Raw genomic sequence first — 26,424 nt, 5'->3', positions numbered from 1 at the left:
TGCAGCTGCGATGAGCTCATATTGTGGGGTCTTTAAGGAGGAAAGACCCCTTTGGCTGCCCGGCATTTGTTAACATCCTCCCCATGTTCATGGGAGCAGGAAGAATTACTGACGAAAGAAGAATGGAGGATGAAGTTGATGGACTACGCAGAATTAGACAATTAACAGGAAGGATTCGAAACCTGTGGGATCAGAGATTCTTAGAAGACCGGAGTAAATATATGAACTATTTGGAAAGTAACTGTGATGAACAGATTACGCTAGTAGGACTGCAAGAAGTTCTGCAAGGTGGATTATTTGAAACATTGCAAGAAAGACTATGAAGAGAACTATAGTTAATGACAATTAAATGTAATATAGAAATTAAGAAATGCAGAATAAGTGATAAAGAACGGAAAATCATCAGAGGTGTTGACGGAAGTCTAAAATATTGTATGAGATGAGAAGATGTTGTATAACTGTTGGAACTGATATGTTAAAAATTAATAAAAATGTATGTGTGTGTGTATACACACACACACACACACACACACACACACACATATCCTTCCCATGTTCTTGAAGAGTGGAAAATGCACGGCGGTGAATGGACTCACTTGCCAATGACAGAGCCACAGCAACACATGCACACACACACTGCAGATAAATGCCAATCCTTTTATTTATTCCAACATTGCCATCTCCAAAGGAAAACACAGCCTCGAATCCTTCCCCAGCATTACAGCGCTTTCCAGTCTCTCAGCAGAGAACAGTGAAGATACGAAGTCCAGCACAACTTCCGCCAACCTGACGCGCTCTCAGGTGTTTTGGACGGCAACTCCCAGCGTGGCTACAGAGGCTGACGGGGACTGTAGCACAAAACCTCTGAAAGGCAGCCAGGCTGGGAAAGGCTGGTTTTTGCTACTTCTAACAGATTGGAAGAACGTTGATGCATCATCTGTGCAATGGCAAAGGAGGAGAGCAGAGGCCAGGAGTCTGCGAGGGCCTTGCACAGAAAGCAAACCATGGAGAACAACAGTTTTCGACTGAAAACAGAAAGAAAACAGAAAGAAATGGGGAAGGAACGCAAAGGTCTGTAGTGCTTGGATGAACTGGAAAGGCTTCATTCTGACAACCCTGGAAGCCCATGGAAATCTGCATCGGAAGTACGGCGGCAAACATGAAACCGTTTATCGGGCTCCGTTGCTTTAGGCACATGCTGGTTTCTTCGTCACGCATATGAACTTTGGACCAGGCAGAATCTTGAGAAAGTCCTTGTGCTTGACCGTAAGCCACCCAAGTACCCTAGGGGTGGGTGGGGGTGTTTCTGTACACAATGCAACAACCCCCCATCGCTTCTCCCTTTGGCCTAAACTCACCACACCTTCCACAACTTTGCAAACGGATTTTACATTTAAGAGCAATAATTGTAGCAGTGGGCATTGGGTCAGAGAGCAGAGAGACGCACCAAGCCATGGTCTCTCCAGCGGCTCCCCCACCCCCAAAAGCTGGAAATAATAATAATAATATATATATATATAACATTTTTTAAAGGCAAAATGGCTCATTGTACATCCAGGATGTCTTGCACACGCACACCTCTGGGTTACGGGCACTGTGCAGCATCGGTTTGGACATTTATGAAGTATCAAGATTTTAATTCAAAACGAAAGGTACAGTCGCACATTACATTGCCAAGCAAAACACAGCAATTGTGGGGGAATCGGGAAGACAGCTCACTGCCTTGACAAAATCTGTTGGAGAGATCTAGATCTTTTAATCAGCACTTCAAAAACCTGATGCACAGGAACTCTCCAGCTTTGCACAGTCTTCTAAAACGCCGGATCCCTTCAGAGTGTGTATTAAACCACCTCCCAAATTATTCCATTTTGCCCTCCTCTGTCCCAGGAAAATTTCCGATTTGACTTCTCAAACCCTGCTTCGAAAGAAAACAATAAATTTACAAATCTATTAGGAAAGAGAGACAGGCGCAATAGATGTAGGGGGGCAGGAGGTGTCCCCCCCCCTTTACATTCAGAATCCAGGATGCCAAAAGCAGACAATACAACCTGGGCAGTAGGACAGGCTGAACTGCAAAACAAAGCCAAGCCAGATTATTGCAGAGGGGGCTGTCTTGTTAAGTGTGCCGTTTAGAAGCCTAGCTGCTGATGCTAGAGGCTGGTTCTACCCTGGCGGTAAAGCCCCCCCAAGACTTTGCACACTCAATTTTTTGTGGGATTGCTCAGTTGCAGCCTGAAAAGGTTCGTTTGCTGGCATCCGACATTGGAAGAGTGTGCAAAGGGGAAACCAGTAATAAAACAAACCCCACCTGAAGGAGCAGGAAGCAACAAATTAAATAGTTGCGTGAAGTAGTCAGAGCTTTGCAGAGCAAAGGGCTGTTAATTGAGGGGAAGAGAAAGTGTTCTTTTAAGTTCACTGAGAAGTCACCCTATGAATTTCTCTTCCAGCTGACTGGGGGGAAAGGGAAGCTTCAGCCGGGCCAGAATGTCCCAGCGTGGAAGCAACTTTAGGGGCGAGAAACCTTATAGCTCCTGGAAAGGAATGGGACAGGGTGGGCTCAAGCTGTGAATCTCCAAAGCCAAACCTCCACATGCTACACTGGAGAATGGCGGCTAAAGAGAAGCAGCTGCTGGTTATTCCTCTGCCAAAGAAGGTAGTTTGGGGACAGGTACTACAGTACGGAAACGCGGAAGGAGGCACCGAGGGAGCACTCCCTGTCCGGGGACTCAGCTACAAATAAAATGCTTCAAAGGTGTTGTAAAGTGCAATATACAAATGTGGCACTAGGTGGCGACAGAGAGCTAGGCAAAATTCAATGCGCTTTTAAAACAGAGCATTTTCACAGCATTTTTTTATATGTGTGTAGATTCCACCGGGGAGTTGCAGAAGAGGCAAGCTGCCAGCCGCCCTACATGTAATGCTGGGGAGGGAACGGGCAGCGGTACTGCTTGCTAACTGGGGGGACTCTTGTCTTCAGGCAGAAGTAATGTAAGTGGCAGGTTTTTTTGAACTTTGTGCTTTTAAGTGTGAAAGGTGGGGGTTGCGCCTCCAACCAAAGTGGGGCCAGGAGGCACTTTGCAGCAAGAGCTGCTCCTGAGGTTCAGGTGTCCATAATGCCTCCCACTGCTCCACATATCTTGAAGGGGGATCAGCCACGGAGACCAGGAACCAACACCCCAAGATGAAAGGGTCCAGCTCCGAAGCTGTGTGCCAGGTTCCCTGAGGGGTGGGCGGAGAGGTCCGACAATCTCAGCTAAGCGCCCCAATGCCACAAATGATGCCTCCCTGGGAACCCCATGCAAGCTGCAGCCAGGGAAGCTCACCTTGGCGATGAGACCTGGGATGTGCCCAGGGAGACCCATGGATGGCATTTGCAAGAGGACAGCCTTTGCAAAGGGCACTTTCCTTTCTAGGCCTTTCCTCCCAAGAGTGGGTAGGACAGGGGTCAGCCCATGGACCACAAGCAGCCCATGGACCCCCACTGCCCGCTTGGGAACCCGCTTGGGAACCCCCGCTCCTGCAGCCAACGGGAAGCTGCGCATGCCTCCTATGCGCCAGAAGGAGCACCAGAAATAGCATTTGCACTTGCGTGCGTGCGCACACACTCCGGCCCACCGTGGCGTCTGATCCAGCAGCATAAAAAAGCTAACGCAATTCTAGGCTGCATCTGCGTAAGTCTAGTGTCCACAGATCAAGGGAAGTCATAGCACCACTCTCTTCTGCCTTGGTCAGAATACACGTGGAATACTGTGTCCAATTCTGGGCGCCACAATTTAAGGAGGATGTTGACAAGCTGGAAAGTGGGCAGAAGACCAAGATGATCAAGGAAACTAAGCCTGATGAGGAGCGGTTGAAGGAGCTGGGTATGTTTAGCCTGGAAAAGAGGAGGCTGAGAGGAGATATGAGTTAAAAGGTAAAGGGACCTCTGACCATTAGGTCCAGTCGTGGCCAACTCTGGGGCTGCGGTGCTCATCTGGCTTTACTGGCCGAGGGAGCCAGCGTACAGCTTCCAGGTCATGTGGCCAGCATGACTAAGTTGCTTCTGGCAAACCAGAGCAGCGCACGGAAACGCCGTTTACCTTCCCACCAGAGTGGTACCTATTTATCTACTTGCACTTTGACATGCTTTCGAACTGCTAGGTTGGCAGGAGCAGGGACCGAGCAACAGGATCTCACCCCCTCGCGGGGATTCGAACCGCCAACCTTCTGATCAGCAAGTCCTAGGCTCTGTGGTTTAACCCACAGCGCTACCCGCATCTTAATAAATGTGCAATTGTTACTGTTTTGAACTTTAATTACCTTCTTTAGTGGGTGGTGCAAAGCATTATTCTGAATAAGGCTTTTGAATAGGGTTTGAGGGCACCGGGGATGAGTTTATGGAACAAAGGAGGCAGTGGCCCCAAAGGCTGGGGAACCCCTGTGCTGGATGATGAGCACCTCTTTGGACAAACCAGTTTCACCTGCATGCCAGAGGAAACCATTTTGGAGCAACCAACTGGGAAGCACTCCTGCATGGAAAGGAGCAGAGGATAGGAACCGTGCCAAATTCAACAAGGCTTGCTCAGGAAAAAAAAATTCCTGCACGAAGGACCCCATTGTCTGCACTCACCCTTGCAAGAACCCAAATGCGTTTACAGCCCAGTGTAGGTCTGTGCCCATAAGAAGAAAGTCTTGGCCCCCAAACCTAGTCTTTGACAGGACCTCCCCAAAGTTTCCCAACATGTTTGCGGGGTGGAGGCACCAGCAAGTAATCTGGGGACAGAGGGCAAGAGGAAGACCATTTCTCCCTGCCTAGTGTCCAGTCAGGGGGGAAACATCCAGACGTTTAAGCATCTCTCAATTTCCTTTCCCTTTGCTGAGTGTCAACAAACTCATGGCCTCTGCTCACCCCTCAGGGGAAATGGAGAAAGGACCCCCCCCCCCAAAGATGCTTCATGGGAGCGGCTGACAAGACTTAGCAACGGAGGAAGCTTTTGGCACCTGAAACAGCATCGTTCAACGCCGAGCAATAATAAATACAAGGTTTTGATGGGATGCAGCAACACGGGAGAAGTGGGAAATGGAAGCTTCATCAGTAAAAAAAATAATCAACCAACCAACCAACAACCGTCGACTATTCTATGTCATATAAAAATAAACCATATATTAAAAAAACCAACAACCATTGGACCATTGGACATGGCACGGTGGGAGATGGAGAACAGAAGGGAAAGTCCCAATGTGTGTGTCGGTCGATTTGCTGCAAGGAAGAGTTAACACTTTCTGAACAAAAAGGGGAATCAAGCCTAAAAGATCAGGAGGGGAGGGCAGGGCAGTGAAATCTAGGCCGGGACGCAATTTGGGAAGGAGAGGAGAGCCATTCCTTTAGAGGGGTTTTTCCAGGGTGTAGATGGTTCAGGTAGGCAGCCGTATTGGTCTGACGCAGTCAAAATAAATCAAAAAATCAAAAAATTATCCAGTAGCACCTTAGAGACCAACTAAGTTTGTTCTGCGTATAAGCTTTCCTGTGCATGCATACGAAAGCTTATACCCAGAACAAACTTAGTTGGTCTCTAAGGTGCTGCAGGACATTTTTTAAAAAAAAAAATTATTTCTAGGTGGTGCATCTTAGGGCAAAGTGGGCAACCTGGATTCCCCCCCCCCTCCTGCCCAAGGCACTTCAGAGGAGCCTGCTATAGTGTGCTTTTTTAAAGTTCCTAGGCCTCATTGTTTCAGAAATACGAATGAAACCACAAAGGCTGAAACTTCTGTAAATTAAGAGGAAAGTAAGTCTAAGGCCAGTAGCTAACCTGTTAGGCGTTTCAGAAGAAACAGGGCAATGCCAGAAATATGTTTGGCAGTTGTATCTCATTCAGAATATGTCGAGAATATTTGTGCAGGAAAAACTCAGCCTGGAGCCAGCCCGAGATGACTCAGTTTCTATGCATGTGTGAAGTTAAGGTGAGGGAACGTGTCTCTAAAAGCCGGTGAAATTTATACACCGGGAGACTGCACTTTTGCCATGCCTGAGTAAAGTTGCCTTAAATACCACAATGGTGCGGCTTTTAAAAAGACCATTGACACCACCTTCTCGTCTTCTCAAATCCATGTGAAGCTTCCATCTAGAAGGTGGAATGAACCATCTTTGTCTCCTGTTTGCATTCGCGCTAAAGAGGGAAGGAGAGAGAAAAAGAGCCCAAGAACATCTTGTTGGCAAATGGTGGCCTTGCAAACTGCAGGAGGCAAAAAGGAAGCAAGAGCATCTCCCCTGGATCAGGCCAACGCCCCCCCCCCCCCAATCCAGCATCGTCTTCTCACACTGACCAGCCAGCTGCACATCTATGCGCAGCCTGCAAGCCAGCCAGAAGCGCTGTGGCCCTCTTCAAATCTGCAATTCCCAGCAAATGGTACCATATTTTTCGCTCCATAAGGCGCATCTAGTTTTGGGAGGAGGAAAACAAGAAAAAATTATTCTGGATCCCAGAAGTCAGAACAGCAAGAGGGATACCGTGTGGCTGTTCTGGCTTCTGGGATAACCGCGCCAAGCCACTTCAGGGCAGCGGGATGAAGGCAGAAGCCAGGACAGGCGCATCGCTGAAGGACTGTGCAGCTCTCCCTCTCTGCGCAGCGCCATTCGCTCCATAAGACGCACTCACATTTCCCCATACCTTTTAGGAGGAAAAAAGTGCATCTTATGGAGTGAAAAATACGGTACTCAGAGCATCTCCTGCGTTATGTCGACCCCTCTTTGAAAGCCATCTAAGTTCATGGCCACTGCTAGATACTGGGAGAGCCGATGCTGTGTTTTAAATACGTGCTGCGTGAATACAGCGCTACCTTGGTTCCCGAACGGCTTAGCTGACGGACAAATCGGCTCCCGAACCCCGCAAACCCAGAAGTAAGTGTTCCCGTTAGCAAACATTTTTTTGGAAGCCGGATGTCTGTTTCGGCTGTCGGCATTGTTTCCGGGGCCAATCAGAAGCCATGCCTTAGTTTGGGAAGTTGAATGGACCTCCGGAACAGATGGAGTTCAAGAACCAAGGTACCACTGTAACCGCTTCCTCTTTGTCTGCCCTGAAATCTCCCAAATTTCAGTCAGAGGCGTTTGGGTTCTAGAATTACGAGAGAGGAGGGGGGAACCTCTTTGTCCCCACGGTCTCCGCAAAGGAGGGGAAATCTCCATCACACTTTCCCCCCATTAAAAGAAACAGTCCCAAACACCATCGCTTTTCCTCGCTGTGGAATCGCCCCATGAAGGCGGTGGGCTTTCCTTCACGGGAGGTTTCTAAGCAGAGGTTGGACGGCCCTCTGTCAGGGATTTTTTAAAGCTGTGGTTCCTGCACTGCAGCGGGTTGGGCTGGATGACCTCAGGGGATCCCTCTCAACCCTACGACCCTGGGCTTGTTTCGGCTGCCCTCTTCCCAGCCCCACGAGATCCTCGCTGGGCAGTGGCGGCCGTAAGATGGCGCTACGTGATCCCAAAACCAAAATGCGCGACGGGAGAGGTGGGCTGTGAAAAAGCTGCCCCACAAAAGCCAGATTTAACTGCCCTGCCCAGGAGACCGGAGGGAGATCGCCAAGGGAGAAACTCAGCGGACTGGAGAAGAGGCACTGTTTGTGGACGCCGCGATGCTCAGGAAGGAGGCCGTTCCCCCGGGAGATCCTTGGAGGCTGGAAGGAACCCAGGAGATCTCCAGGAAGGATTCCAGCAAAGTTTGCTACAGAAGAGAGTCAGTATCAGCAAAAAAAAAAAAAAATTCCCTCGTTCGTCCTACTGCTTATAGTGGTAACCTGCAAATGAAAGAAAGAGAAATATTAACTTGCTTTCAGTCCCCTCGCTGTCTTGAGAAGAGCAACAAACCTTTCAGCTCTTGTGGAAAACAAAGATGCTATTATTTTAGTGCCGTATATCAACATGTTTTAAAAAAGAACGCAGGAACATGTTGCAGTGCGTCTTACATCTAAATTAACTGGGGTCCATTTTTAACTTTTTGCGTGGCTTCCCTTCTGTACCTTTGTATTAAAACTGCTTTGATATCTGTATGAAACAGCGGTATATAAATATTTCTATAAATAAATTAGGTAAGCATATCGGCAAGTTTAAATCAGTCCTTCCTGTTTAAAAGACCACAGAGCTCTCGAATCTCATTTCCCTATCCTGCTTGCGGGTGAGGTGGCCCATGGAGGAGGCTTTCTCGAGAGGCCGACACTTCAAATTTAAATTTTGCAGCTTGCAGCTACAAGAATTTGCTGAAAGGGCGCAGTTAACAAATACCCTGAGAGGCAATTCAAAACAAAAATTTATGGAAAAGTGGGATAGATATAAAACATATGTTCCAAAATACACTAAAGGTTCGCTATCTATGCTAGCATTTGATTGACGTTGGAGTGAGACTGAGTTGAGAAATAAGACTAAGAGCACATATTGATATAGGACAGTATTAGATAATATGTAAAGAAACATACAATAGTAAGAGTACGTTCATTTGTAAAAAAGGAATATACAATGGGAAAGACAGGAAGTCTAGTGTGTTGGTATGTATATGATTTGGGGGGGGTATTTGTTTTTGTTTTATTTTCTTTCTAGGTATAAAAAAATTGTATATAATGGTATATAATTATATATAATTGTATATAAGACTACTAGTCAGGATATTATTATTATTATTATTATTATTATTATTATTATTAAACCGCCCTACACCCGGTGGTCTCAGGGCAGTTCACAGAACAATGTGGAATGATGGAAGGTATGCCTTGTGATTATGCCGTAGCAGCAATATAGTTGGCAGATTCCCAGACTGGATCAAAAGCCTAAGAATACTTCTGAACCTTGAAGGTCCAGAATATGGGAAGTCCATTTTAAATTTAATAATTAATAATTAGGATTGTAATTTGGGGTTTTTTTTCTTAATTTGGATTATGATTGGATTTGATTTGTTATTAATTGGATGTTTTTAATGGAAAACTAATAAATATTATTATTATTATTATTTTTTAAAGCCTAAGAATGTTCTATATTCTGCAAATTTTAAAAGTACGTTTGCAACATCAAGTATAAAGCAAGGAATTCAACATCACAGTATTATAGTCAGAGGCCAGCAATAAAAAAATAAAATAAAATAAATATAAAATAAAATAAATATATAAAATAAAATAAAATAAAATAAAATAAAATAAAATAAAATAAAATAAAATAAAATAAAATAAAATAAAATAAAATAAAATAAAATAAAATTCTGCCTGGGTTGCCCCAGGAGGAGTGTGCTCCTTTGTTTCTGTTCTGCTTCCTGGTTTCCCATTAGGGCATCAGAGTAGCCACAGCATGCTGAACTATTATTTTGATTAATTAAATTTGTCTACTGCCCTTCATTCGTAGATCTCAGGGCTGTTCACAACATAAACATACAAGAACCCCCCCCCCCCACAAAATACATAATAAAAACACGAAGAGGAACAAGTCAATCACCCTCAGCCTCCCCCAAAACACATTTGAAAGGGTAAAGGTAAAGGTACCCCTGCCCGTACGGGCCAGTCTTGACAGACTCTGGGGTTGTGCGCCCATCTCACTTAAGAGGCCAGGGGCCAGCGCTGTCCGGAGACACTTCCGGGTCACGTGGCCAGCGTGACATCGCTGCTCTGGCGAGCCAGAGCCGCACACGGAAACGCCGTTTACCTTCCCGCTGGTAAGCGGTCCCTATTTATCTACTTGCACCCGGAGGTGCTTTCGAACTGCTAGGTTGGCAGGCGCTGGGACCGAGCAGCGGGAGCGCACCCCGCCGCAGGGATTCGAACCGCCGACCTTTCGATCGGCAAGCCCTAGGCGCTGAGGCTTTAACCCACAGCGCCACCTGCGTCCCATTTGAAAGGGTATCAGATGTTAAATCTAGATGGGCAACAGCACCACCCCAAAAATAAGCAAGTTGCTGACCGAAAGGGAGTGCCGCTATTTCCCCGAGTGGGTGGGGACGCTGCCCCCTCACCTTTATGAGAAGGCTCTGGTCTGGGTGTTTGATGTGCCAAGTTCTGCTGGCTTGTAAGGTTACAAAGGTGGTCCAGATCCTCAGAGGGAGGTGGAGGAGGCCTGGTAAAGAAAGCAGGGAAACGGTTTGGAAAAAGGATCCACTGGCCGGCCTGCTCCCCAAAGGTTGATGCTGCAAAGCCTTTCCCCAAAAGGGTCCGCTTACAGCTGGCTCCCCCCCTCCCAATCACTTTTTTAGTGTTTTAAATACTTGTTTTTTTGCCGGTCATCTTACTGATTTATTCTCTTTGTCAACTGCTTCGAGGGTCTCTGCTCCCCCGTCCTTTACAATCGAGCGGCGTGTAAATTTTATGGAGCAAACAGGACTTAGCCTCCATCTGTTAAAAATCAATTTCAGCCTCAGTCCCTCCGTCTGTAAAATGGGACCTAACCCCGCACACAGAAAGCACTCTGCGAAACATTCACACGATGCCAACGAAGCGCCAGCAGTTTACGCACGACACAATATTGTGAGCCGAAGGGCTGGCGATCTGGTTGCATAGCTTGAGAGGGAAGCGGGGCACGTTTTTGCTGAGGTGAGCTACCCGCCACGTGACGTGCGCTGCAGGTAGAATCTCCCCTGGCTCAACCTTCCTCCCTGCACTTAAGAAGCTAGGTGCCAGGGAGAAGGTGACTCCCTTCTACCCAACATACTTTTAAATCAGAACCAGTGAAGGCGGTGAAGGTCCTGTGTGAGTGTCTGGAGGCGGTTGGAGGATGGATGGCGGCTAACAGATTGAGGCTGAATCTTGACAAGACAGAAGTACTGTTTTTGGGGGACAGGAGACGGGCAGGTGTGGAGGACTCCCTGGTCCTGAATGGGGTAACTGTGCCCCTGAAGGACCAGGTGCGCAGCCTGGGAGTCATTTTGGACTCACAGCTGTCCATGGAGGCGCCGGTCAATTCTGTGTCCAGGGCAGCTGTCTACCAGCTCCATCTGGTACGCAGGATTAGACCTCCCTGCCCGCAGACTGTCTAACCAGAGTAGTGCATGCTCTGGTTATCTCTCGCTTGGACTACTGCAATGCGCTCTATGTGGGGCTACCTTTGAAGGTGACCTGTAAGCTGCAATTAATCCAAAATGCGGCAGCTAGACTGATGACTGGGAGCAGCCGCTGAGACCATATAACACCGGTCCTTAAAGATTTACATTGGCTCCCAGTACGTTTCCAAGCACAATTCAAAGTGCTGACCTTTATTTTTATTTTTTTATTTTTTTATTTAAATAATTTTTATTAACTGGCCAATCACATCAAATTAAATCACATCATATAAATTCCGAATTACAAAGCCAAATTTTTAAGTTTTGTTGGGGGAACCCATACTTCAAGATCCAAAGGGGAATTCAGATCATCTTCTTATTACTGCGTTAATGTCCAAATCAGTCCCAATCAGTCCAAACAAAGTTCATAATTCTATCCAGTCTTATCTTGGTGTTGCCACATCATATCTTGTTCGTATAATTTCTCTTTTTCCTTTACGATCTCTTCTGTTAGTCTCCTTAAGCCGATAGCAAGTGTAATAATCCTGTGTGGATTTCCCGTTCCTCCACTAAGTCCAGATGGTTTCCATATATCTCCTTCGTAGATAACATCACTTTTTCCATCGTAAATTTTGGCATTTGTCGCTCTTAAGTCCCACCGAGGAGTTGATTCACGATATGTAAACAACTCTATTTCTCTCTTACTCCTCCCAGACCCAAGAGCTCCCACAATGCCTCACAAAATGGCGAACGGCATTTTTTCCTGACTGCGTCACTCCAAAACTCTTAGCTTTCCAGCTTCATCTTGAAACATTGCTTTGGATCGAAAGTTTATCTCCACACAGCCTTAAATCCTTAAGTCCTTAATTTCTGACTCATTAGGGGAGGGGGATTCTTGTTAAATCACATAAAAAGGTAGAGGCAGGTTTTTCCCCCCCTCCCCCCTCAGTCATTACCGTATCTTGACGTTCTTCTCGTATTTTATTGTTGTCTTGTTATCAGAGATCTCTTCTGTCAGCAGTATTTACTCCCCTTTTTCCTTGATGTATGTGCAATTAATCATGTCCAAATTATTTCTTTTAAAGATCATTGCAACCAGCGGCGCGAATCGGGGACGGCGTCGAGGAGTGCCGAAAATCCCACAGGAGGGCTTTGTGCCTAGTGCCCCCACCCCCACAAATTCGGGGGTGGTATAGGGCACAGCAGGCAAGGGCCGTCCCCCCCATAATCCTGGGGGGGTTAAGGAGGCTAATTACCCCCATCATAGCCTCCAAATTACCTCGTGTGGGTCGGAGAGATGTTATTGTCAGCCATCTTCCGATGCGCCACCTAGTGGCCCCCCAAAAGTGCTGACCTTTAAAGCCCTAAACGGCCTCGGTCCAGTAGACCTGAAGGAGCATCTCCACCCCCATTGTTCAGCCCGCACACTGAGGTCCAGCTCCGAGGGCCTTCTGGCGGTTCCCTCATTGCGAGAAGTGAGGCTACAGGGAACTAGGCAGAGGGCCTTCTTGGTGGTGGCTCCCGCCCTGTGGAACCGCCCTCCCTTCAGATGTGAAGGAAATAAGCAGCTATCCTATCTTTAAAAGACATTCGAAGACAGCCCTGTTCAGGGAAGTTTTTAATATTTAATGCTGTATTGTTTTTAACACTTGATTGGAAGCCACCCAGAGTGGCTGGGGAAACCCAGCCAGATGGGCGGGGTATAAATAATAAAATATTATTATTATTATTATTATTATTATTATTATTATTATTATTATTACTAGTTTTCTATGTGCAGGGAGATAGATAACTGAATCACAAAACTGCAGAGTCCAACCCCTTAAAGCAGGTATGGCCAAACTTGGCCCTCCAGCTGTTTGGGGACTACAATTCCCATCATCCCTGACCACTGGTCGTGTTAGCTAGGGATGATGGGAGTTGTAGTCCCAAACATCTGGAGGGCCGAGGTTGAGGAAGCCTGCCTTTAAGAGATGCAGATGTAGGAGACACAAATCAAACAATGCATCCTGGCATCACACCGCCGTTGTGCCCTGCTTACAACCGAGGCCATTTGACCAGATGAGGCTTCCCCACCTGCACTCCTGGATCATGGATTCTGGGATCCCTCTCACCTCGTTGGCTTGTCGCTTCTGGACCGATGACCTTCGTGACCTTCCCTTGACCTCGGGCGCACCGATTCGTGTGACTCGTGCTGGGGAGATGAGGGAGAGGAGGGCGGTCAGCTCAGACTGGAAGACGACAAAATAAAGTCCTCCTTCACTCCTCCCAGAGTTAACCTGTGGAACTCCCTGCCCCAGAAGCCAGCAAGGGCCATCAACTGGGAAGCCTTTAAAAGAGGATCAGACTGCAGTGGCACCTTGGTTCTCAAACACCTTGGAACTCAAACACCGCAACCCCAGACGTCAGTGTTCCAGTTTGCGAGCAATTCTCAGAAGCTGAATGTGCTCCGTTTTAAGTGTTAGCTTCCGATTTGAGTGTTACGCTGAGGTCTGTCTGTTTTTGCCATTTATTTTGCGTTTTTGTGGCTCTTTTTGTTTTGTTTTTGCAATTGTGTGGAACCCAGTTCAGCTACTGATTGATTGATTGATTGTGTGACTGCAGTACACTGTTTATTGCTTTCATTTTGTGGATCAGTGGTCTCGTTAGACAGTAAAACTCATGTTCAATTGCTGTTTTAGGGGTTGCTTTTAAAAGTCTGGAACGGATTAATCCATTTTGCATTACTTTCTATGGGAAAGCAGCGTGCCTCGGTTTTGGAACGCTTTGGTTTTGGAACGGACTTCCGGAACGGATTAAGTTTGAGAACCAAGGGACCACTGTAATTCCTTGGCCTTCAGGTTGCTTTTAATGGATTTCTCTTTCCTCTTTGTTTTAATGTACCTGTGCAGGTTTGCTGTCTATTGGTTTAGTTGTAAGTCGCTTTGGGTTGCCCTGGGCAGATTAAATCAATCATGGTAGCAGAGCTCCGCCCGGGCATCTCCTTGCCCGGCAAAGAGAGACATCACCCACCTTCCTGTCTGGGTCCTGCCTCTTCTTCTCCAGAGAAGATTTTCCCCGTTCCTTGGCTTTCTTGTAAGCCGCCTTCTCCTCCGCCAGCAACAGGCGAGCTATTTCCTAGCAGAAACAGCAGGATAAGAAGGTTACAAGGATGCTTTGAAAGAGAATATGATGAAAATGATGTATAGATGGTATATTACACCAGTGAAATTAGCTAAAATGTATAAGACAAATAATAAATGTTGGAAATGTAAAGAAAAAGAAGGAACATTTTATCATGTGTGGTGGGAATGTAAAAAAAGTAAAGAACTCCTGGGAAATGATATATAATGAGATGAAAAAGATGTTGAAATGTTATTATTATTTTTCAAATACCAGAAGCAGTTTTACTTGGTATTATAGGTCAGGACATTAATAGGCAAGATGTTAAATTGTTTTTATATGCAACAACTGTGGCAAGAGTATTGTTAGCCCAGAAATGGAAGCAAGAAGAAATTCCGATGAAAGAAGAATGGCAGATGAAATTAATGGACTATGCAGAATTGGACAAAATGACAGGAAGGATTCGAAACCTGTGGGACCAGAAGATTGGAAGAAGTATATGAATTATTTGAAGAGCAACTGTAATCAACAAATTACGCTAGTAGGACTACAATAAGTTTTGTAAGGAGAAATATATGAAGTGTTACAAAGTAGAAAAAGATGGAGATATTGGTTATGAGTATGAAATATAATAGGGGAAATAAGAAATGCATGCTGAGAGATTAGATTGGAAAATTTTCAGACAGGATTGATGGAAGTCAAAAATTTGAATAAGATGCAAAAGTATGTTTAATTACTGTTGAAAATGATATGTTAAAAAAAACTTATATATATATATATAGAGAGAGAGAGAGAGAATGTTACAAGGAGCTCAGCAGCTGGATTAGACCCACGAGGGACCCACCTAGACCCTCCAGCAGGATGCGAGTGGAAGAGTTCTCTACCGTGATTAAGGTAGGCTGGTTTTGCCCATGGAGGCTCCATTTAGGAATCCCAAGGAGCTAAGAAGAGGCCAGGCAGCTGGGCTCCTCACAGTGGCCGACCAGACTCCCACAAGGAAATCCCACAAGCGGGACCTGAGCCCCACTGCGCCCTCCCTTCCTGCAGAAAAGCTTTCGTCAAAGATGCTTCAATTTAGAATCCTGCACTGCAGGGAGTTGGGCTAGATGACCCTCGGAGTCCCTTCGAACCATATGATTTGACCGTTTGAAGCAACTGGCATTCAGAAGCATCGCTGCCTCTGGTCATGGGGGCAGAACAAGTTGACCGCTTTACCCGCCGTAAATTTGTCTTTCAAAGACATCTGAGGGGCCGTCGCCGCCTCCTGCGGCAGTGAGTTCCACAGTTTAACTACGTGTGGCTACAGGGCACGATCCAACTGGGCAACTGCTGCAGCCTCTGAACAAAACAGAGGCAAGTCCTTCGGCCACAGCCACGGCCTCCCACACCGGGGGACAAGCTGCAGCGTTGGCCTCGGGGCTTGAGGGTGATGCGAGAGCGGGACTCCAACCACGTCCATAGGTCCCCTGACTGGCTAGCTGAAAGCAACACATTTGGGCCCAAAGGGGTCTAGGATCTGAACTGCTTGGGGGAGCAGGACGGGGACCCCTGTTTACATGCAAGAAAACGGGTCCCAAAGGAGAACAAAAGGGGTAAGCCGGGATTCACCACCCTGGCAATTGGAGCGCAGAAAAGACCCACATTCATCCAATGTGTTGATTGCAGCCAGGTATGTTGTTAGGGCTGTGCTCCCCCTCCTGGCCCTAGACTTCCAATCGCCCCACCGCTCTCCCCTCCACGCACTTTCCCCTGCCCAGAAAACTCTCCCGGGAGCCTCTCCAGCATGCAGGAAAATGGTCTGTCTTCCCTGCACCACCAAAAAGAAGTTTCTTGGGCAGCGGCGAAGCCACATGGAAGGCTGCAGTATCCCCATCGAAGGCTGCAAACTTTCCCACCTGCCTTGCTCCTCTCCACCCCCGGCAGAGACCCTCGTAAGGCAAAGACTCTCATCTTCACATTTTTGCGGGGAATGTTCTTCGCCTTTTGGGCAGCAGCATGGACGCATTTGGGTTTTGTTTTTTTACACCTTGCTTTCATCTCTTCCACTGCTCGCTTTCACATCCCTCTTCAATTCTCATCATTCGCATCGTTTTGTATCTGCATGCATATTTACTCCAGAGAGCCTTTTTGGCTGAAAAGCCAACAAACAGTACAGTGATGCCCCACAAGACGAATGCCTCGCAAGACGAAAAACTCACTAGACGAAAGGGTTTTCCGTTTTTCGAGGTGCTTCGCATGACGAATTTCCCTATGGGCTTGCTTCGCAAGACAAAAACGTCTTGCGGGTTTGCTTCCTTTTTCTTAAAGCCGTTAATACCCGGGGAATCCGCGCTCCGCAAGACGAAAAAATTGCAAGACGAAGCAACTCGCAGAACAAATTAATTTCGTCTTGCGAGGCACCACTGTATCCTAGCACCATGACAACACAGGGGGTCTCCCAGCATCCCTTCCCTGCATGAGGGAAGGAGGGTTTGGGTCTGGCTCTGAGCGAGGCCGGCTTTTTTTTGGGGGGGGGGTGGCGATGCAGAGAGGCAGCCAATGGCAGGATGCAAAGGGGAGAAGTGTTGGCAGGCTCCCTGCGCAGAGATATTTGCAAGCCTGAGCTTGAACACAAAGGGGGGAAAGGAGGGGGATCAGTGGAAAGAGTCTGGAGTCGGAGCTCCACTAAGAAGCAAAGATCTCAGAAAGCCAGTTGCCTCCTCAGCTGCAAAGGCAGACACGCCCCATTCCCTTATTTGTATATGCAAATGCCTACCTCGTCCTGAGCGACCTGCGCTGCTCTCTTGTCCACGTGGCTGGCCTGAAGAGGAGACAAGAGGAAAAACAAGAGCTTTCGTGAAACAAGCAACACAGGCATGGTTGGTCAGCTGTGATTCTTTCCAGCTGAACCCTTTTAGGACTTATTGGAGGTTTCTAAACAGAAGTTGGCCAGTCAGGGATGGTGTAGCTGTGAGTCCGGCATTGCAGGGGTTAGACTAGGTGACCCACACTCTGGCTACCCTATGGCAGAAAACAAGCTTGCTCCACCTTCCATGGGACAGCTGTTTGGATATTTGAAGATTATGGTGCAGGAGGAGGCAGTGGAAGACAGGAGGGCCTGGCGTGCTCTGGTCCAGGGGGTCACGAAGAGTCAGATACGACTAAACGACTAAACAACAACATGGTTCTGGAGGAGACTCTTGAGAGTCCCATGGACTGCAAGAAGATCCAACCTCTCCATTCTGGAGGAAATCAGCCCTGAGTGCTCACTGGAAGGACAGATTTTGAAGCTGAGGCTCCAAGACTTTGGCCACCTCATGAGAAGAGAAGACTCCCTGGAAAAGACCCTGATGTTGGGAAGGATGGAGGGCACAAGGAGAAGGGGACGACAGAGGACGAGATGGCGGGACAGTGTTCTCGAAGCTACCAGCATGAGTTTGACCAAACTGCGGGAGGCAGTGGAAGACAGGAGTGCCTGGCATGCTCTGGTCCAGGGGGTCACGAAGAGGCGGACACGACTAAACGACTAAACAACAACAATCATATCATTTCTGGAGCCTTCTCCTTTCCAGGCTAAACACCTCCAGTTCCTTCAACCAATCCTCATCAGGCTTGGTTTCATGACCCTTGATCATCTTGGTCACCCTCCTCTGCACACCTTCCTGCTTGTTAACATCCTTCTTAAATTGTGGCGTCCAGAACTGGGCCCAGTATTCCAGGTGTGGTCTGACCAGGGCATAACAGAGTGGGACTATGACTTCGCTTGATTTCTGTTGATGCAGCCTAGAATCGCATTAGCTTTTTTTGCTGCTACAGCACAGTGAAACATGTGCTGCTGGAACACTTAATGGTACCCAGCGCTGCTTGTTGCTACTGAATGATCCTCAGTGCTCCAAACTCAGAGTCGCTTCCACCCCCAAAACACTCTCTCTGTGTCTCTGGGATGAAGCCCAAATCCGTCCCACTCACCAACAGCTCCTCCTCCTGCAGCTTCCGGGCGATCTCTGCATCGTAGAGCTCCTGGTCCTGGGGGGCTGCCAGGCGGCCTTTGTGGTAACTGGCATCCTTTGCCCCCCGCGTTTTCGTTCCTTAAGAGACGAGAAGCCACATTCCTCAGTCACAGAAGGGGAAATAATTAATGTGCCAGCTAAATTCAGAGCTACCGACACAGATAAAAAAAATAGTTCTGCACCAAGGTAACGCAAATTACGAAGACTGCGTGGATCTGCTTATGTTCTGTGTGTCTTCCTAGAAGACAGACACCTTGACTGCTTGATGTTGGTCCATCTATTCCAATTCAGAGCATCCCACCAGGGATGCAGGCAGAGGCTTTGCCCACCTGCAACTTTCTCCATGGAACACACCTCCTCCTTAACTGACCTACGCCATCCCACCTCGATCCAGAAGTCAGGGAAGGGCCGTAATCTCAGCAGCAGAGCCCCTGCCTTGCATGCAGAAGGCTCAATCTCCAATAGCACCTCCAGGCAAGGCTGGAAACGCCTCTGGCCTAAAACCGGCCTCAAAGGCCCAGTATACCTGAAGGAACGTCTCCACCCACATCGTTCTGCCCGGACACTAATGTCCAGTTCCGAGGACCTTCTGGCGGTTCCCTCCCTGCGAGAAGTGACATTACAGGGAACCAGGCAGAGGGCCTTCTCAGTGGTGGCACCCGCCCTGTGGAACGCCCTCCCATCAGATGTCAAGGAAAGAAACAACTATCTGACTTTTAGAAGATCTGAAGGCAGCCCTGTTTAGGGAAGTTTTTAAAGTTTGATGTTTTAATGTATTTTTAATCTTTCATTGGAAGCCGCCCAGAGTGGCTGGGGAAACCCAGCCAGATAGGCAGGGTATAAATAAATAAATAAATAAATAAATAAATAAATAAATAAATAATAATAATAATAATAATAATAATTTATTATATAACCCAGGAGAGACATGGCTGCCTGCCTGTGTTAACAATACTGAACTGCATTAGCCAGCCTGACTCAGGAGGAGGCAACTCTGCCCAGTTGAGAGGCTTCCAGATAGCTCAGTTGGTGGAACACAAGACTCCTGACACAAGACACAAAGAGTCCTGCATTGCTGGGGTCAGACTAGATGGCCGTGGTGGTCCCAATTCTAGGATTGCATGCACACAATTGCAAGTCACCCATCACAAAGAATTATAGTACTCGAAACATGTGGAGTAGCCAGGGGTCTTCTGTGCACTCTGGGGTCTCTCCCCACCCCTTTAGAAAAATTCATGGAAGAGGGCTATGAACAGCTCCCAGCTCTGCCCTGCTCCGCTTCCACAGAGGCAGCTGTGCTCCTGAATCTCAGCTGCCAGGACAGGCAGGAAGGGAGAGAGAGGGCTCTCGCGCTCAGATCCTGTTTTGGGGTTTCCCTTTGGGGCATCTGCTCAGCTACTGTGAAAACAGGATGCTGGCCCAGGTGGGCCACAGATGCTCTTCTGCTCTCAGGCTGCAGATGTCTAGGGTGGAAGATAATTTTAAAACTGGTCCAGGCAGGCTGGAGGGGTTCGCTCCAACCTGCAGGAGCACCCGGGGTGCAGAAGGACCGCACAGACTTAAACAAGTCTGCCCGGAAAGTACCGTATTTTGCGCTCCATAAGACACACTTTCCCCCTCCTAAAAAGTAAGGGGAAATGTGTGTGCATCTTATGGAGTGAATGCAGGCGGAGACTCTGCTCAGCGCTCCCTTTAAAGAGCCGCGTGGAGCATGTGTGCGGCTTTTGGGGGCTTTTCCCCAAAGAGGGAGAAGGGAATGCCAGGCTGCCCTCTGTCTCTTCCCACACCCCCTGGAAAAGCCAGCAAGAGCCACTGCCAGGCTCTGCTCAGCGCTCCCTTGTAAGAGCTCCCTTTCGTCCCTCATCCCTCTTTGCTGGGAAGCCAGCAGAAGAAGAGGTGCTGTGCAGCTATCACTCTTGCTTTGCTGGCTTCTCAGCGAAGAGGGAGGAGGGAAAGGAGCAGCGGAAAGGAGCAGCCAAGCATACTAGGATTCAATTTCTTGACTTTAAGAAACCACCAAAGAGGAATTCAAACAAATAGCCAGCACGTGTAGACACAAAGTCAGAAAAGCTAAAGCACAGAATGAACTCAGGCTTGCTAGAGAGGTTAAAAGCAACAAAAAAGGCTTTTATGGGTATGTTCGTAGCAAAAGGAAGAACAAAGAAACCGTGGGGTCACTCAGAGGAGAAGATGGTGAAATGCAAACAGGGGACACAGAAAGGGCCTTCTTTGCCTCAGTCTTCTCCCATAAAGAAAAAAATGCCCGACCTGAAGAATTTGGAGCAAATGATTCAGCAGAGGAAACACAGCCCAGAATAACTAAGGAGATAGTACAAGAATACTTGGCTAGTTTAGATGTATTCAAGTCTCCAGGGCCAGATGAACTGCATCCAAGAGTATTAAAAGAACTGGCAGATGTGATCTCAGAACCACTGGCAGTCATCTTTGAGAATTCCTGGAGAACAGGCGAAGTCCCGGCAGACTGGAGGAGGGCAAATGTTGTCCCTATTTTCAAAAAGGGGAAAAGAGAGGACCCAAATAATTACCGCCCAGTCAGTCTGACATCAATACCAGGGAAGATTCTGGAGCAGATCATTAAGCAAACAGTCTGTGAGCACCTAGAAAGGAATACTGTGATCAGCAATAGTCAGCATAGATTTCTGAAAAATAAGTCATGTCAGACTAACCTGATCTCGTTTTTTGACAGAATTACAAGCCTGGTAGTTGAATGGAATGCAGTGGATGTAGCCTACCTTGATTTCAGCAAGGCATTTGACAAGGTGCCCCATGATATTCTTGTAAAGAAGCTGGTAAAATGCGGACTTGACTATGCTACCACTCAGTGGATTTGTAACTGGCTGACTGACCGAACCCAAAGGGTGCTCATCAATGGTTCCTCTTCATCCTGGAGAAGAGTGACTAGTGGGGTGCCACAGGGTTCTGTCTTGGGCCCGGTCTTATTCAACATCTTTATCAACGACTTGGATGATGGACTCAAGGGCATCCTGATCAAATTTGCAGATGACACCAAACTGGGAGGGGTGGCTAACACCCCAGAGGACAGGATCACACTTCAAAACGACCTTGACAGATTAGAGAACTGGGCCAAAACAAACAAGATGAATTTTAATAGGGAGAAATGTAAAGTATTGCACTTGGTCAAAAAAAATGAGAGGCACAAATACAAGATGGGTGACACCTGGCTTGAGAGCAGTACATGTGAAAAGGATCTAGGAGTCTTGGTTGACCACAAACTTGACATGAGCCAACAGTGTGACGTGGCAGCTAAAAAAGCCAATGCAATTCTGGGCTGCATCAATAGGAGTATAGCATCTAGATCAAGGGGAGTAATAGTGCCACTGTATTCTGCTCTGGTCAGACCTCACCTGGAGTACTGTGTCCAGTTCTGGGCACCACAGTTCAAGAAGGACACTGACAAACTGGAACGTGTCCAGAGGAGGGCAACCAAAATGGTCAAAGGCCTGGAAACAATGCCTTCTGAGGAACGGCTAAGGGAGCTGGGCATGTTTAGCCTGGAGAAGAGGAGGTTAAGGGGTGATATGATAGCCATCTTCAAATATATAAAAGGATGTCACATAGAGGAGGGAGAAAGGTTGTTTTCTGCTGCTCCAGAGAAGCGGACACGGAGCAATGGATCCAAACGACAAGAAAGAAGATTCCACCTAAACATTAGGAAGAACTTCCTGACAGTAAGAGCTGTTCGACAGTGGAATTTGCTGCCAAGGAGTGTGGTGGAGTCTCCTTCTTTGGAGGTCTTTAAGCAGAGGCTTGACAACCATATGTCAGGAGTGCTCTGATGGTGTTTCCTGCTTGGCAGGGGGTTGGACTCGATGGCCCTTGGGGTCTCTTCCAACTCTATGATTCTATGAGGGAGGGAAGGGTTTGAAGCAAGAACCCCCTCTAAAAGCTAGGTGCTTCTTATGGTCAGGTGAGTCTTATGGAGCGAAAAATACGGTACCTCCGTAAGTGTGCAAAGAGGCCGATGAAGGGGGCTTCGGCGCTCCTCCCGCACAGCCTTGGCGAAGACTCGGGTTGCAACAGGGAGCCAGCTATGATTAGCAGCAGCAGGAAGAGGATACAAGCATCTGCTCACAGATAGACGGGAGCTATTTTCAGCCACAGCAAACATCGCAAAAACTGAAAGGGGAAGTATCACTGAAAACAGCGTGTGTGTTGTTTGTGTGGAAAATTGCAAAGATCAGTCCATCCGCTATGCACCTGCAACATGGGGGCGAGAAGAGTACCCACCCTGTGGAATGACTGCCTGTCCTGTGGAACTCCCTCCCGTCAGATGTCAAGGAAATAAGCAACTGTTTGACATTTAGAAGACATCTGAAGGCAGCCCTGCATAGGAAGTGTTAAATGTCTGGTGTTTTGTTGTGCTTTCGAGATTTTGTTGGGACTCGCCCAGAGTTGTTCTTTTGACCAACCTACCTTGCAAGGTTGTTGTTCCAGCAAATACAGAGAGAAGCACTTGCTGGGCACTCAGGAAAACCCTGCCTCCCCCAACCTGGTGCCCTCCAGATGTTCAGACTACAACTCCCATCAGATCCTTTCAGCACAGCTGGAAGGCCAGAGAAGGAGGCTAAGCACTGTCACTAAGCCTATTATGAGGATTTTAAAAATATTTTTAATGGCCAACTTGCACAGCCATTGCAAGGAGGAAGAAGAAGCTTTCTCCACCCAGATTCTCCATACAATGAATCCTTTTACAAACTTCTACCTTACTGGCTCTGGGATCCCTCTCAATGCTGAACAGGATCCCAGCACAACAGCCACCAAGAGGACAATACTCTTTCCATGCCTGCTCCAAAGTATTATTTGGAAAAACCGGCTTTATTTTGCTGCGGGGTGCAGCCTCTGAGTCTTCGAATCGGTGCCGCTTCACGACTGCCAGCTGCTCTGGGCGAGGGCCTATGTGTTTTTATCATCTGGGAAGCAGCTGCCTGAGTTTCAGCATAATACAAATGATGGAGGAGCAACAGAGGAGGGCATTAAGCAGCAGAAAACTCCCCGGCGCTAATGTTGCAAAACCGTCTAAAGCAGAGCCGTTTTCAAGATATAGCAGCCGATTAAAATGTCACTGCGCAACCAGGAAAAGCATCACGGCGGGAATATGATTTTCCTAAGTAGACTGTTCTAAGTTGGTTTGCAATCTGTTAGCACTTGGCCTGCAGCAAATCTGGCATCGGCATGGGAGCCAAGAATGCCTAATTTTTTCCTCCTGTTTGGAAAAATAAGGCCTGTTGCATCTTCCGCCCCAGTCTGACAGAACGGCCTTTGTTTTCAGGCTCAAGACTGTCCTCCGTCTCAGCTTGGAGGGAAAATGAACCAGGAAAGCCAAACAGAGACAGATTAAATAATATATATATATATATCTCAGAATGACGGAAGGTTCCTTCAGCTGGAATCTGACAGCTCTCCAGCACATATGAAATATGCAGAACATTACTAACAGGGCCAGAATTAGACTCTGATGGTTTTTTTTTTAAAAAAAAAACAACCCACAGAAACGAAAGCCGCACAAATTTGCATTTCACGTGTTCCTACCTGAAGCCAGAGACTTTCACGCAAACGAAGCTGGGAGTCTCTACCCGGTGTGTGTTTTGTAGGTTGCCTAAGCAGGAACCATTTTATTTATTTCGTAAAATGTATACACCGCTCAAATGTCAAAAAAACAAGCAAACACCATCTCAGAGCAGTTTCAAAAAAATTAAAAAGCCATAACATCACCGCCGAGAAAGGCCAACAACAATAAACTTCGGAAAAGTTAAAACAGCAACAGACTAAAATTAGAACCAAGCTTGCGTAAATTAAATTGAATTCAATTCTGACAGAACCAGAGGAGGAGAGATTTTGCAGGGATGCCTTCACCAGAAATCAGTGCCCATCACAGACGCCTTGTTACCTGGATCCTTACGGCGCTGGGCATCGGCTCCCAGGTCTTCCCCGCAGTGCGAGGCGCTTGCCCCGTTGCGACGTTCCCTTTCTCCGTCCCTCCTGCCGCCTCTGCGGGGGGCTTCCAGGTCCTGCAGCCTGGGGTCGCGGGAGGGGGGCCTGGGCGACTCCCGGTCCTGGCGGGGTGGTCGCCTCTGGCGATCCGGGTCTGGGGAACAGCTGCGGCCCAGCCGGGGCCTTTCCTCCCAGTCGGTGCTCAGGTGTGTCGGCCGCAGGGACCTCTCTGAGCTAGGGGACTTTCTCTCCCGGGGCTTACAGGGCCGGCCACAGCTCTCTAGACACACCCTCTCGTCTTCCCAGTCCAGCGGAAAAGGGGGCGTCCTGCGGCAACCCTCTCGGCTCCCTGGCCGCCTTTCTCTCCGCCCCATGCCGCTACCTGCGTGGGGCTCGACCTCCCCGTCCAGCGCGAGCGAAGAGGGCCGCCAATGTCCTTCCTGGCTGGACGGCTTCCTATCTCGGCGGTCTCCGTCCCGGCGGCTTTCCTCCTCCGTGTCCGAAGGAGGCTTCCGAAGCCTCTCCCGGCTGCCCCGGTTCCTGTCCTGCCTCTCCCTCCGGCCGCCTCCGGCCAGCCTCGCTTCCGAGGAGCTCCCCAAAACTTCCAAGTCCAGCCCCTCGGACAATAGAGGGGGTCCCCGTCGGGGTTCCCTCGGCCTCTGGGGCTCCCTCTCGCCGTTCTGGGCTCGGCGAGGTCTAGCCTGCTCCCGGGGGCTCCCGCATGAGTGGTCTGAGCAAGGGGTGGGGGCGAGACAAACAAGCGAAATGGGTTAGTGACACACAGGTTAACGGCCCACGTAATGGCAAACAAACGGGGAGGGGAGCGGCAGAAGGAGCAGCAGCGGCAGCAGCAGAGGAAAGGCCGGGAGGCTCAGAGGTGGATGAGGAAAAGCATGCAAAAGATGCAAAGCTAATGCTGCAGATTGGAAGCTGCCTTAATTAGAATCCGATCGTTAGGAATGGCAGATGAAGGTGATGGACTTTTCGGAGCTAGCCGACCTGACTGGAAGAGTCTGTGACCAGAAGGAGGAGGAGTACCAGGAGGAATGGATGAAATTCAAAGACTATTTAGTTAAATATGTTAAAATAACTTAATTGGAAAAACTTGCAAATAATAGATAGTCTTAGGATTTAAATATGTGATGTTGGAGAACAATATGTTTAAAGTCAAAATGAAAACAAAGTAAGATGTTAAGTGATTAAGTTAATTATATGAGAAAATTGGTTTTGGAAAACTGTTGCAATGATATACACTGAAATTCAGCCAGGGGGATTTGAGGACGTCATTTGACAATGTCACTAAGATTGGATTAAGTATAGTTCAGATCTATGTTTGTTTGCTCAAAATTTTGGAAAAATAATTTTAAAAAATGGGGGGGGGGGGGAATACACAGAGTCCAATCTTTGGTCCACTAAGCCCCACACTGTTTACGCTGACTGGCAAGGTCTCAAGCAGAGAGGGGGGTCTTCCACGTCACCCACTGCCTCTTGCTTTGCGGGGGCAAGTTGGGCTAGATGATCTTTGGGGGAACTCTTCCAACTTTGCCATTTTATGGTTCTATTTGCTTTCAGGTAGAGACACAGGTGTTCTAACCCTGAGCTGCGGTCTCTCCCCGTGAGTTGGGGCTCTGGATTTCAGTGTACCTGAAGGAGCGTCTCCACCCCATCGTTCAGCCCAGACACTGAGGTCCAGCTCTGAGGGCCTTCTGGCGGTTCCCTCCCTGCGAGAAGCCAAGTTACAGGGAACCAGGCAGAGGGCCTTCTCGGTAGTGGCACCCGCCCTGTGGAATGCCCTCCCACCAGATGTCAAAGAGAACAACAACTATCAGACTTTTAGAAGACATCTGAAGGCAGCCCGGTTCAGGGAAGTTTTTCATGTTAATTATTTAATTTCTGAGAGGGGTGGTCTTTGGGGGGCTGCCCAGCATGCTGGAAAGCAGCAGGTGAAAACCAGGTTCCCCGCTGTCCTTTCTGGTTCACGGCTGGACCTCCATGGCAGCTCAAAGGGCACCCCAGGCCCCCTTCACCGGGGAGAGGGGCCATCATTCAAGCCCTGCTCCCGGGCTCAGGCTCCAGCGACTCCTGCTAAAGGGATCTCCATCCCCGGTGGCAGGAGAGGTGGGTGATGATGGCGACACAAGCCAAAGGTGGCTGTATTGGGTTAGCAGACTAATGTGATATTTTGAGTCCACTCTAGTCTAAGGAAGCATTATTAGTTTGCATGCAAAAGATGCTTGCGCTGGAGGAATATTTTGGCAGGTTGAGGCTGCCTTGTTAAGAAGAAGCACAGATCTAGAGGGAAATGGGAGGGGGGAGTTCCACCACGAACTATGGAACTCCCTTCCTTGCTGGAGGTTGGGCTAGATGACCTAAGGGAT

The 26,424-nt window shown here is 48.1% G+C and overlaps 1 protein-coding gene and 1 long non-coding RNA gene across 2 annotated transcripts in view; both read right to left on the bottom strand.

Moving 5' to 3' along the window:
* The window catches only part of LOC307217218, a 671,692-nt gene that overhangs the window by 437,318 nt on the left and 207,950 nt on the right, over window positions 1-26,424 (bottom strand). Inside the window, exon 2 of the long non-coding RNA XR_013839447.1 lies at window positions 3,738-4,299. This is a non-coding gene — a long non-coding RNA (uncharacterized lncRNA). The remainder of the gene's footprint in view (window positions 1-3,737; window positions 4,300-26,424) is intronic.
* CCDC50 (coiled-coil domain containing 50) overlaps window positions 638-26,424 on the bottom strand; it is a 52,806-nt gene continuing 27,019 nt past the window's right edge. Inside the window, exons 6-12 of the mRNA XM_079977990.1 lie at window positions 24,003-24,776; window positions 18,033-18,151; window positions 16,840-16,884; window positions 13,995-14,099; window positions 13,097-13,176; window positions 9,963-10,063; window positions 638-7,770 (exon numbers count right to left, since the gene is read on the bottom strand). Of these exons, the coding sequence (XP_079834116.1) occupies window positions 7,751-7,770; window positions 9,963-10,063; window positions 13,097-13,176; window positions 13,995-14,099; window positions 16,840-16,884; window positions 18,033-18,151; window positions 24,003-24,776 (1,244 nt within the window). The 3' untranslated portion in view covers window positions 638-7,750. The remainder of the gene's footprint in view (window positions 7,771-9,962; window positions 10,064-13,096; window positions 13,177-13,994; window positions 14,100-16,839; window positions 16,885-18,032; window positions 18,152-24,002; window positions 24,777-26,424) is intronic.

Source organism: Podarcis cretensis (genome assembly GCF_951804945.1).
Source record: "Podarcis cretensis genome assembly, chromosome: 5".
Lineage (NCBI taxonomy): Eukaryota > Metazoa > Chordata > Lepidosauria > Squamata > Lacertidae > Podarcis > Podarcis cretensis.
This window is presented reverse-complemented; position numbering and strand designations above follow the sequence as displayed.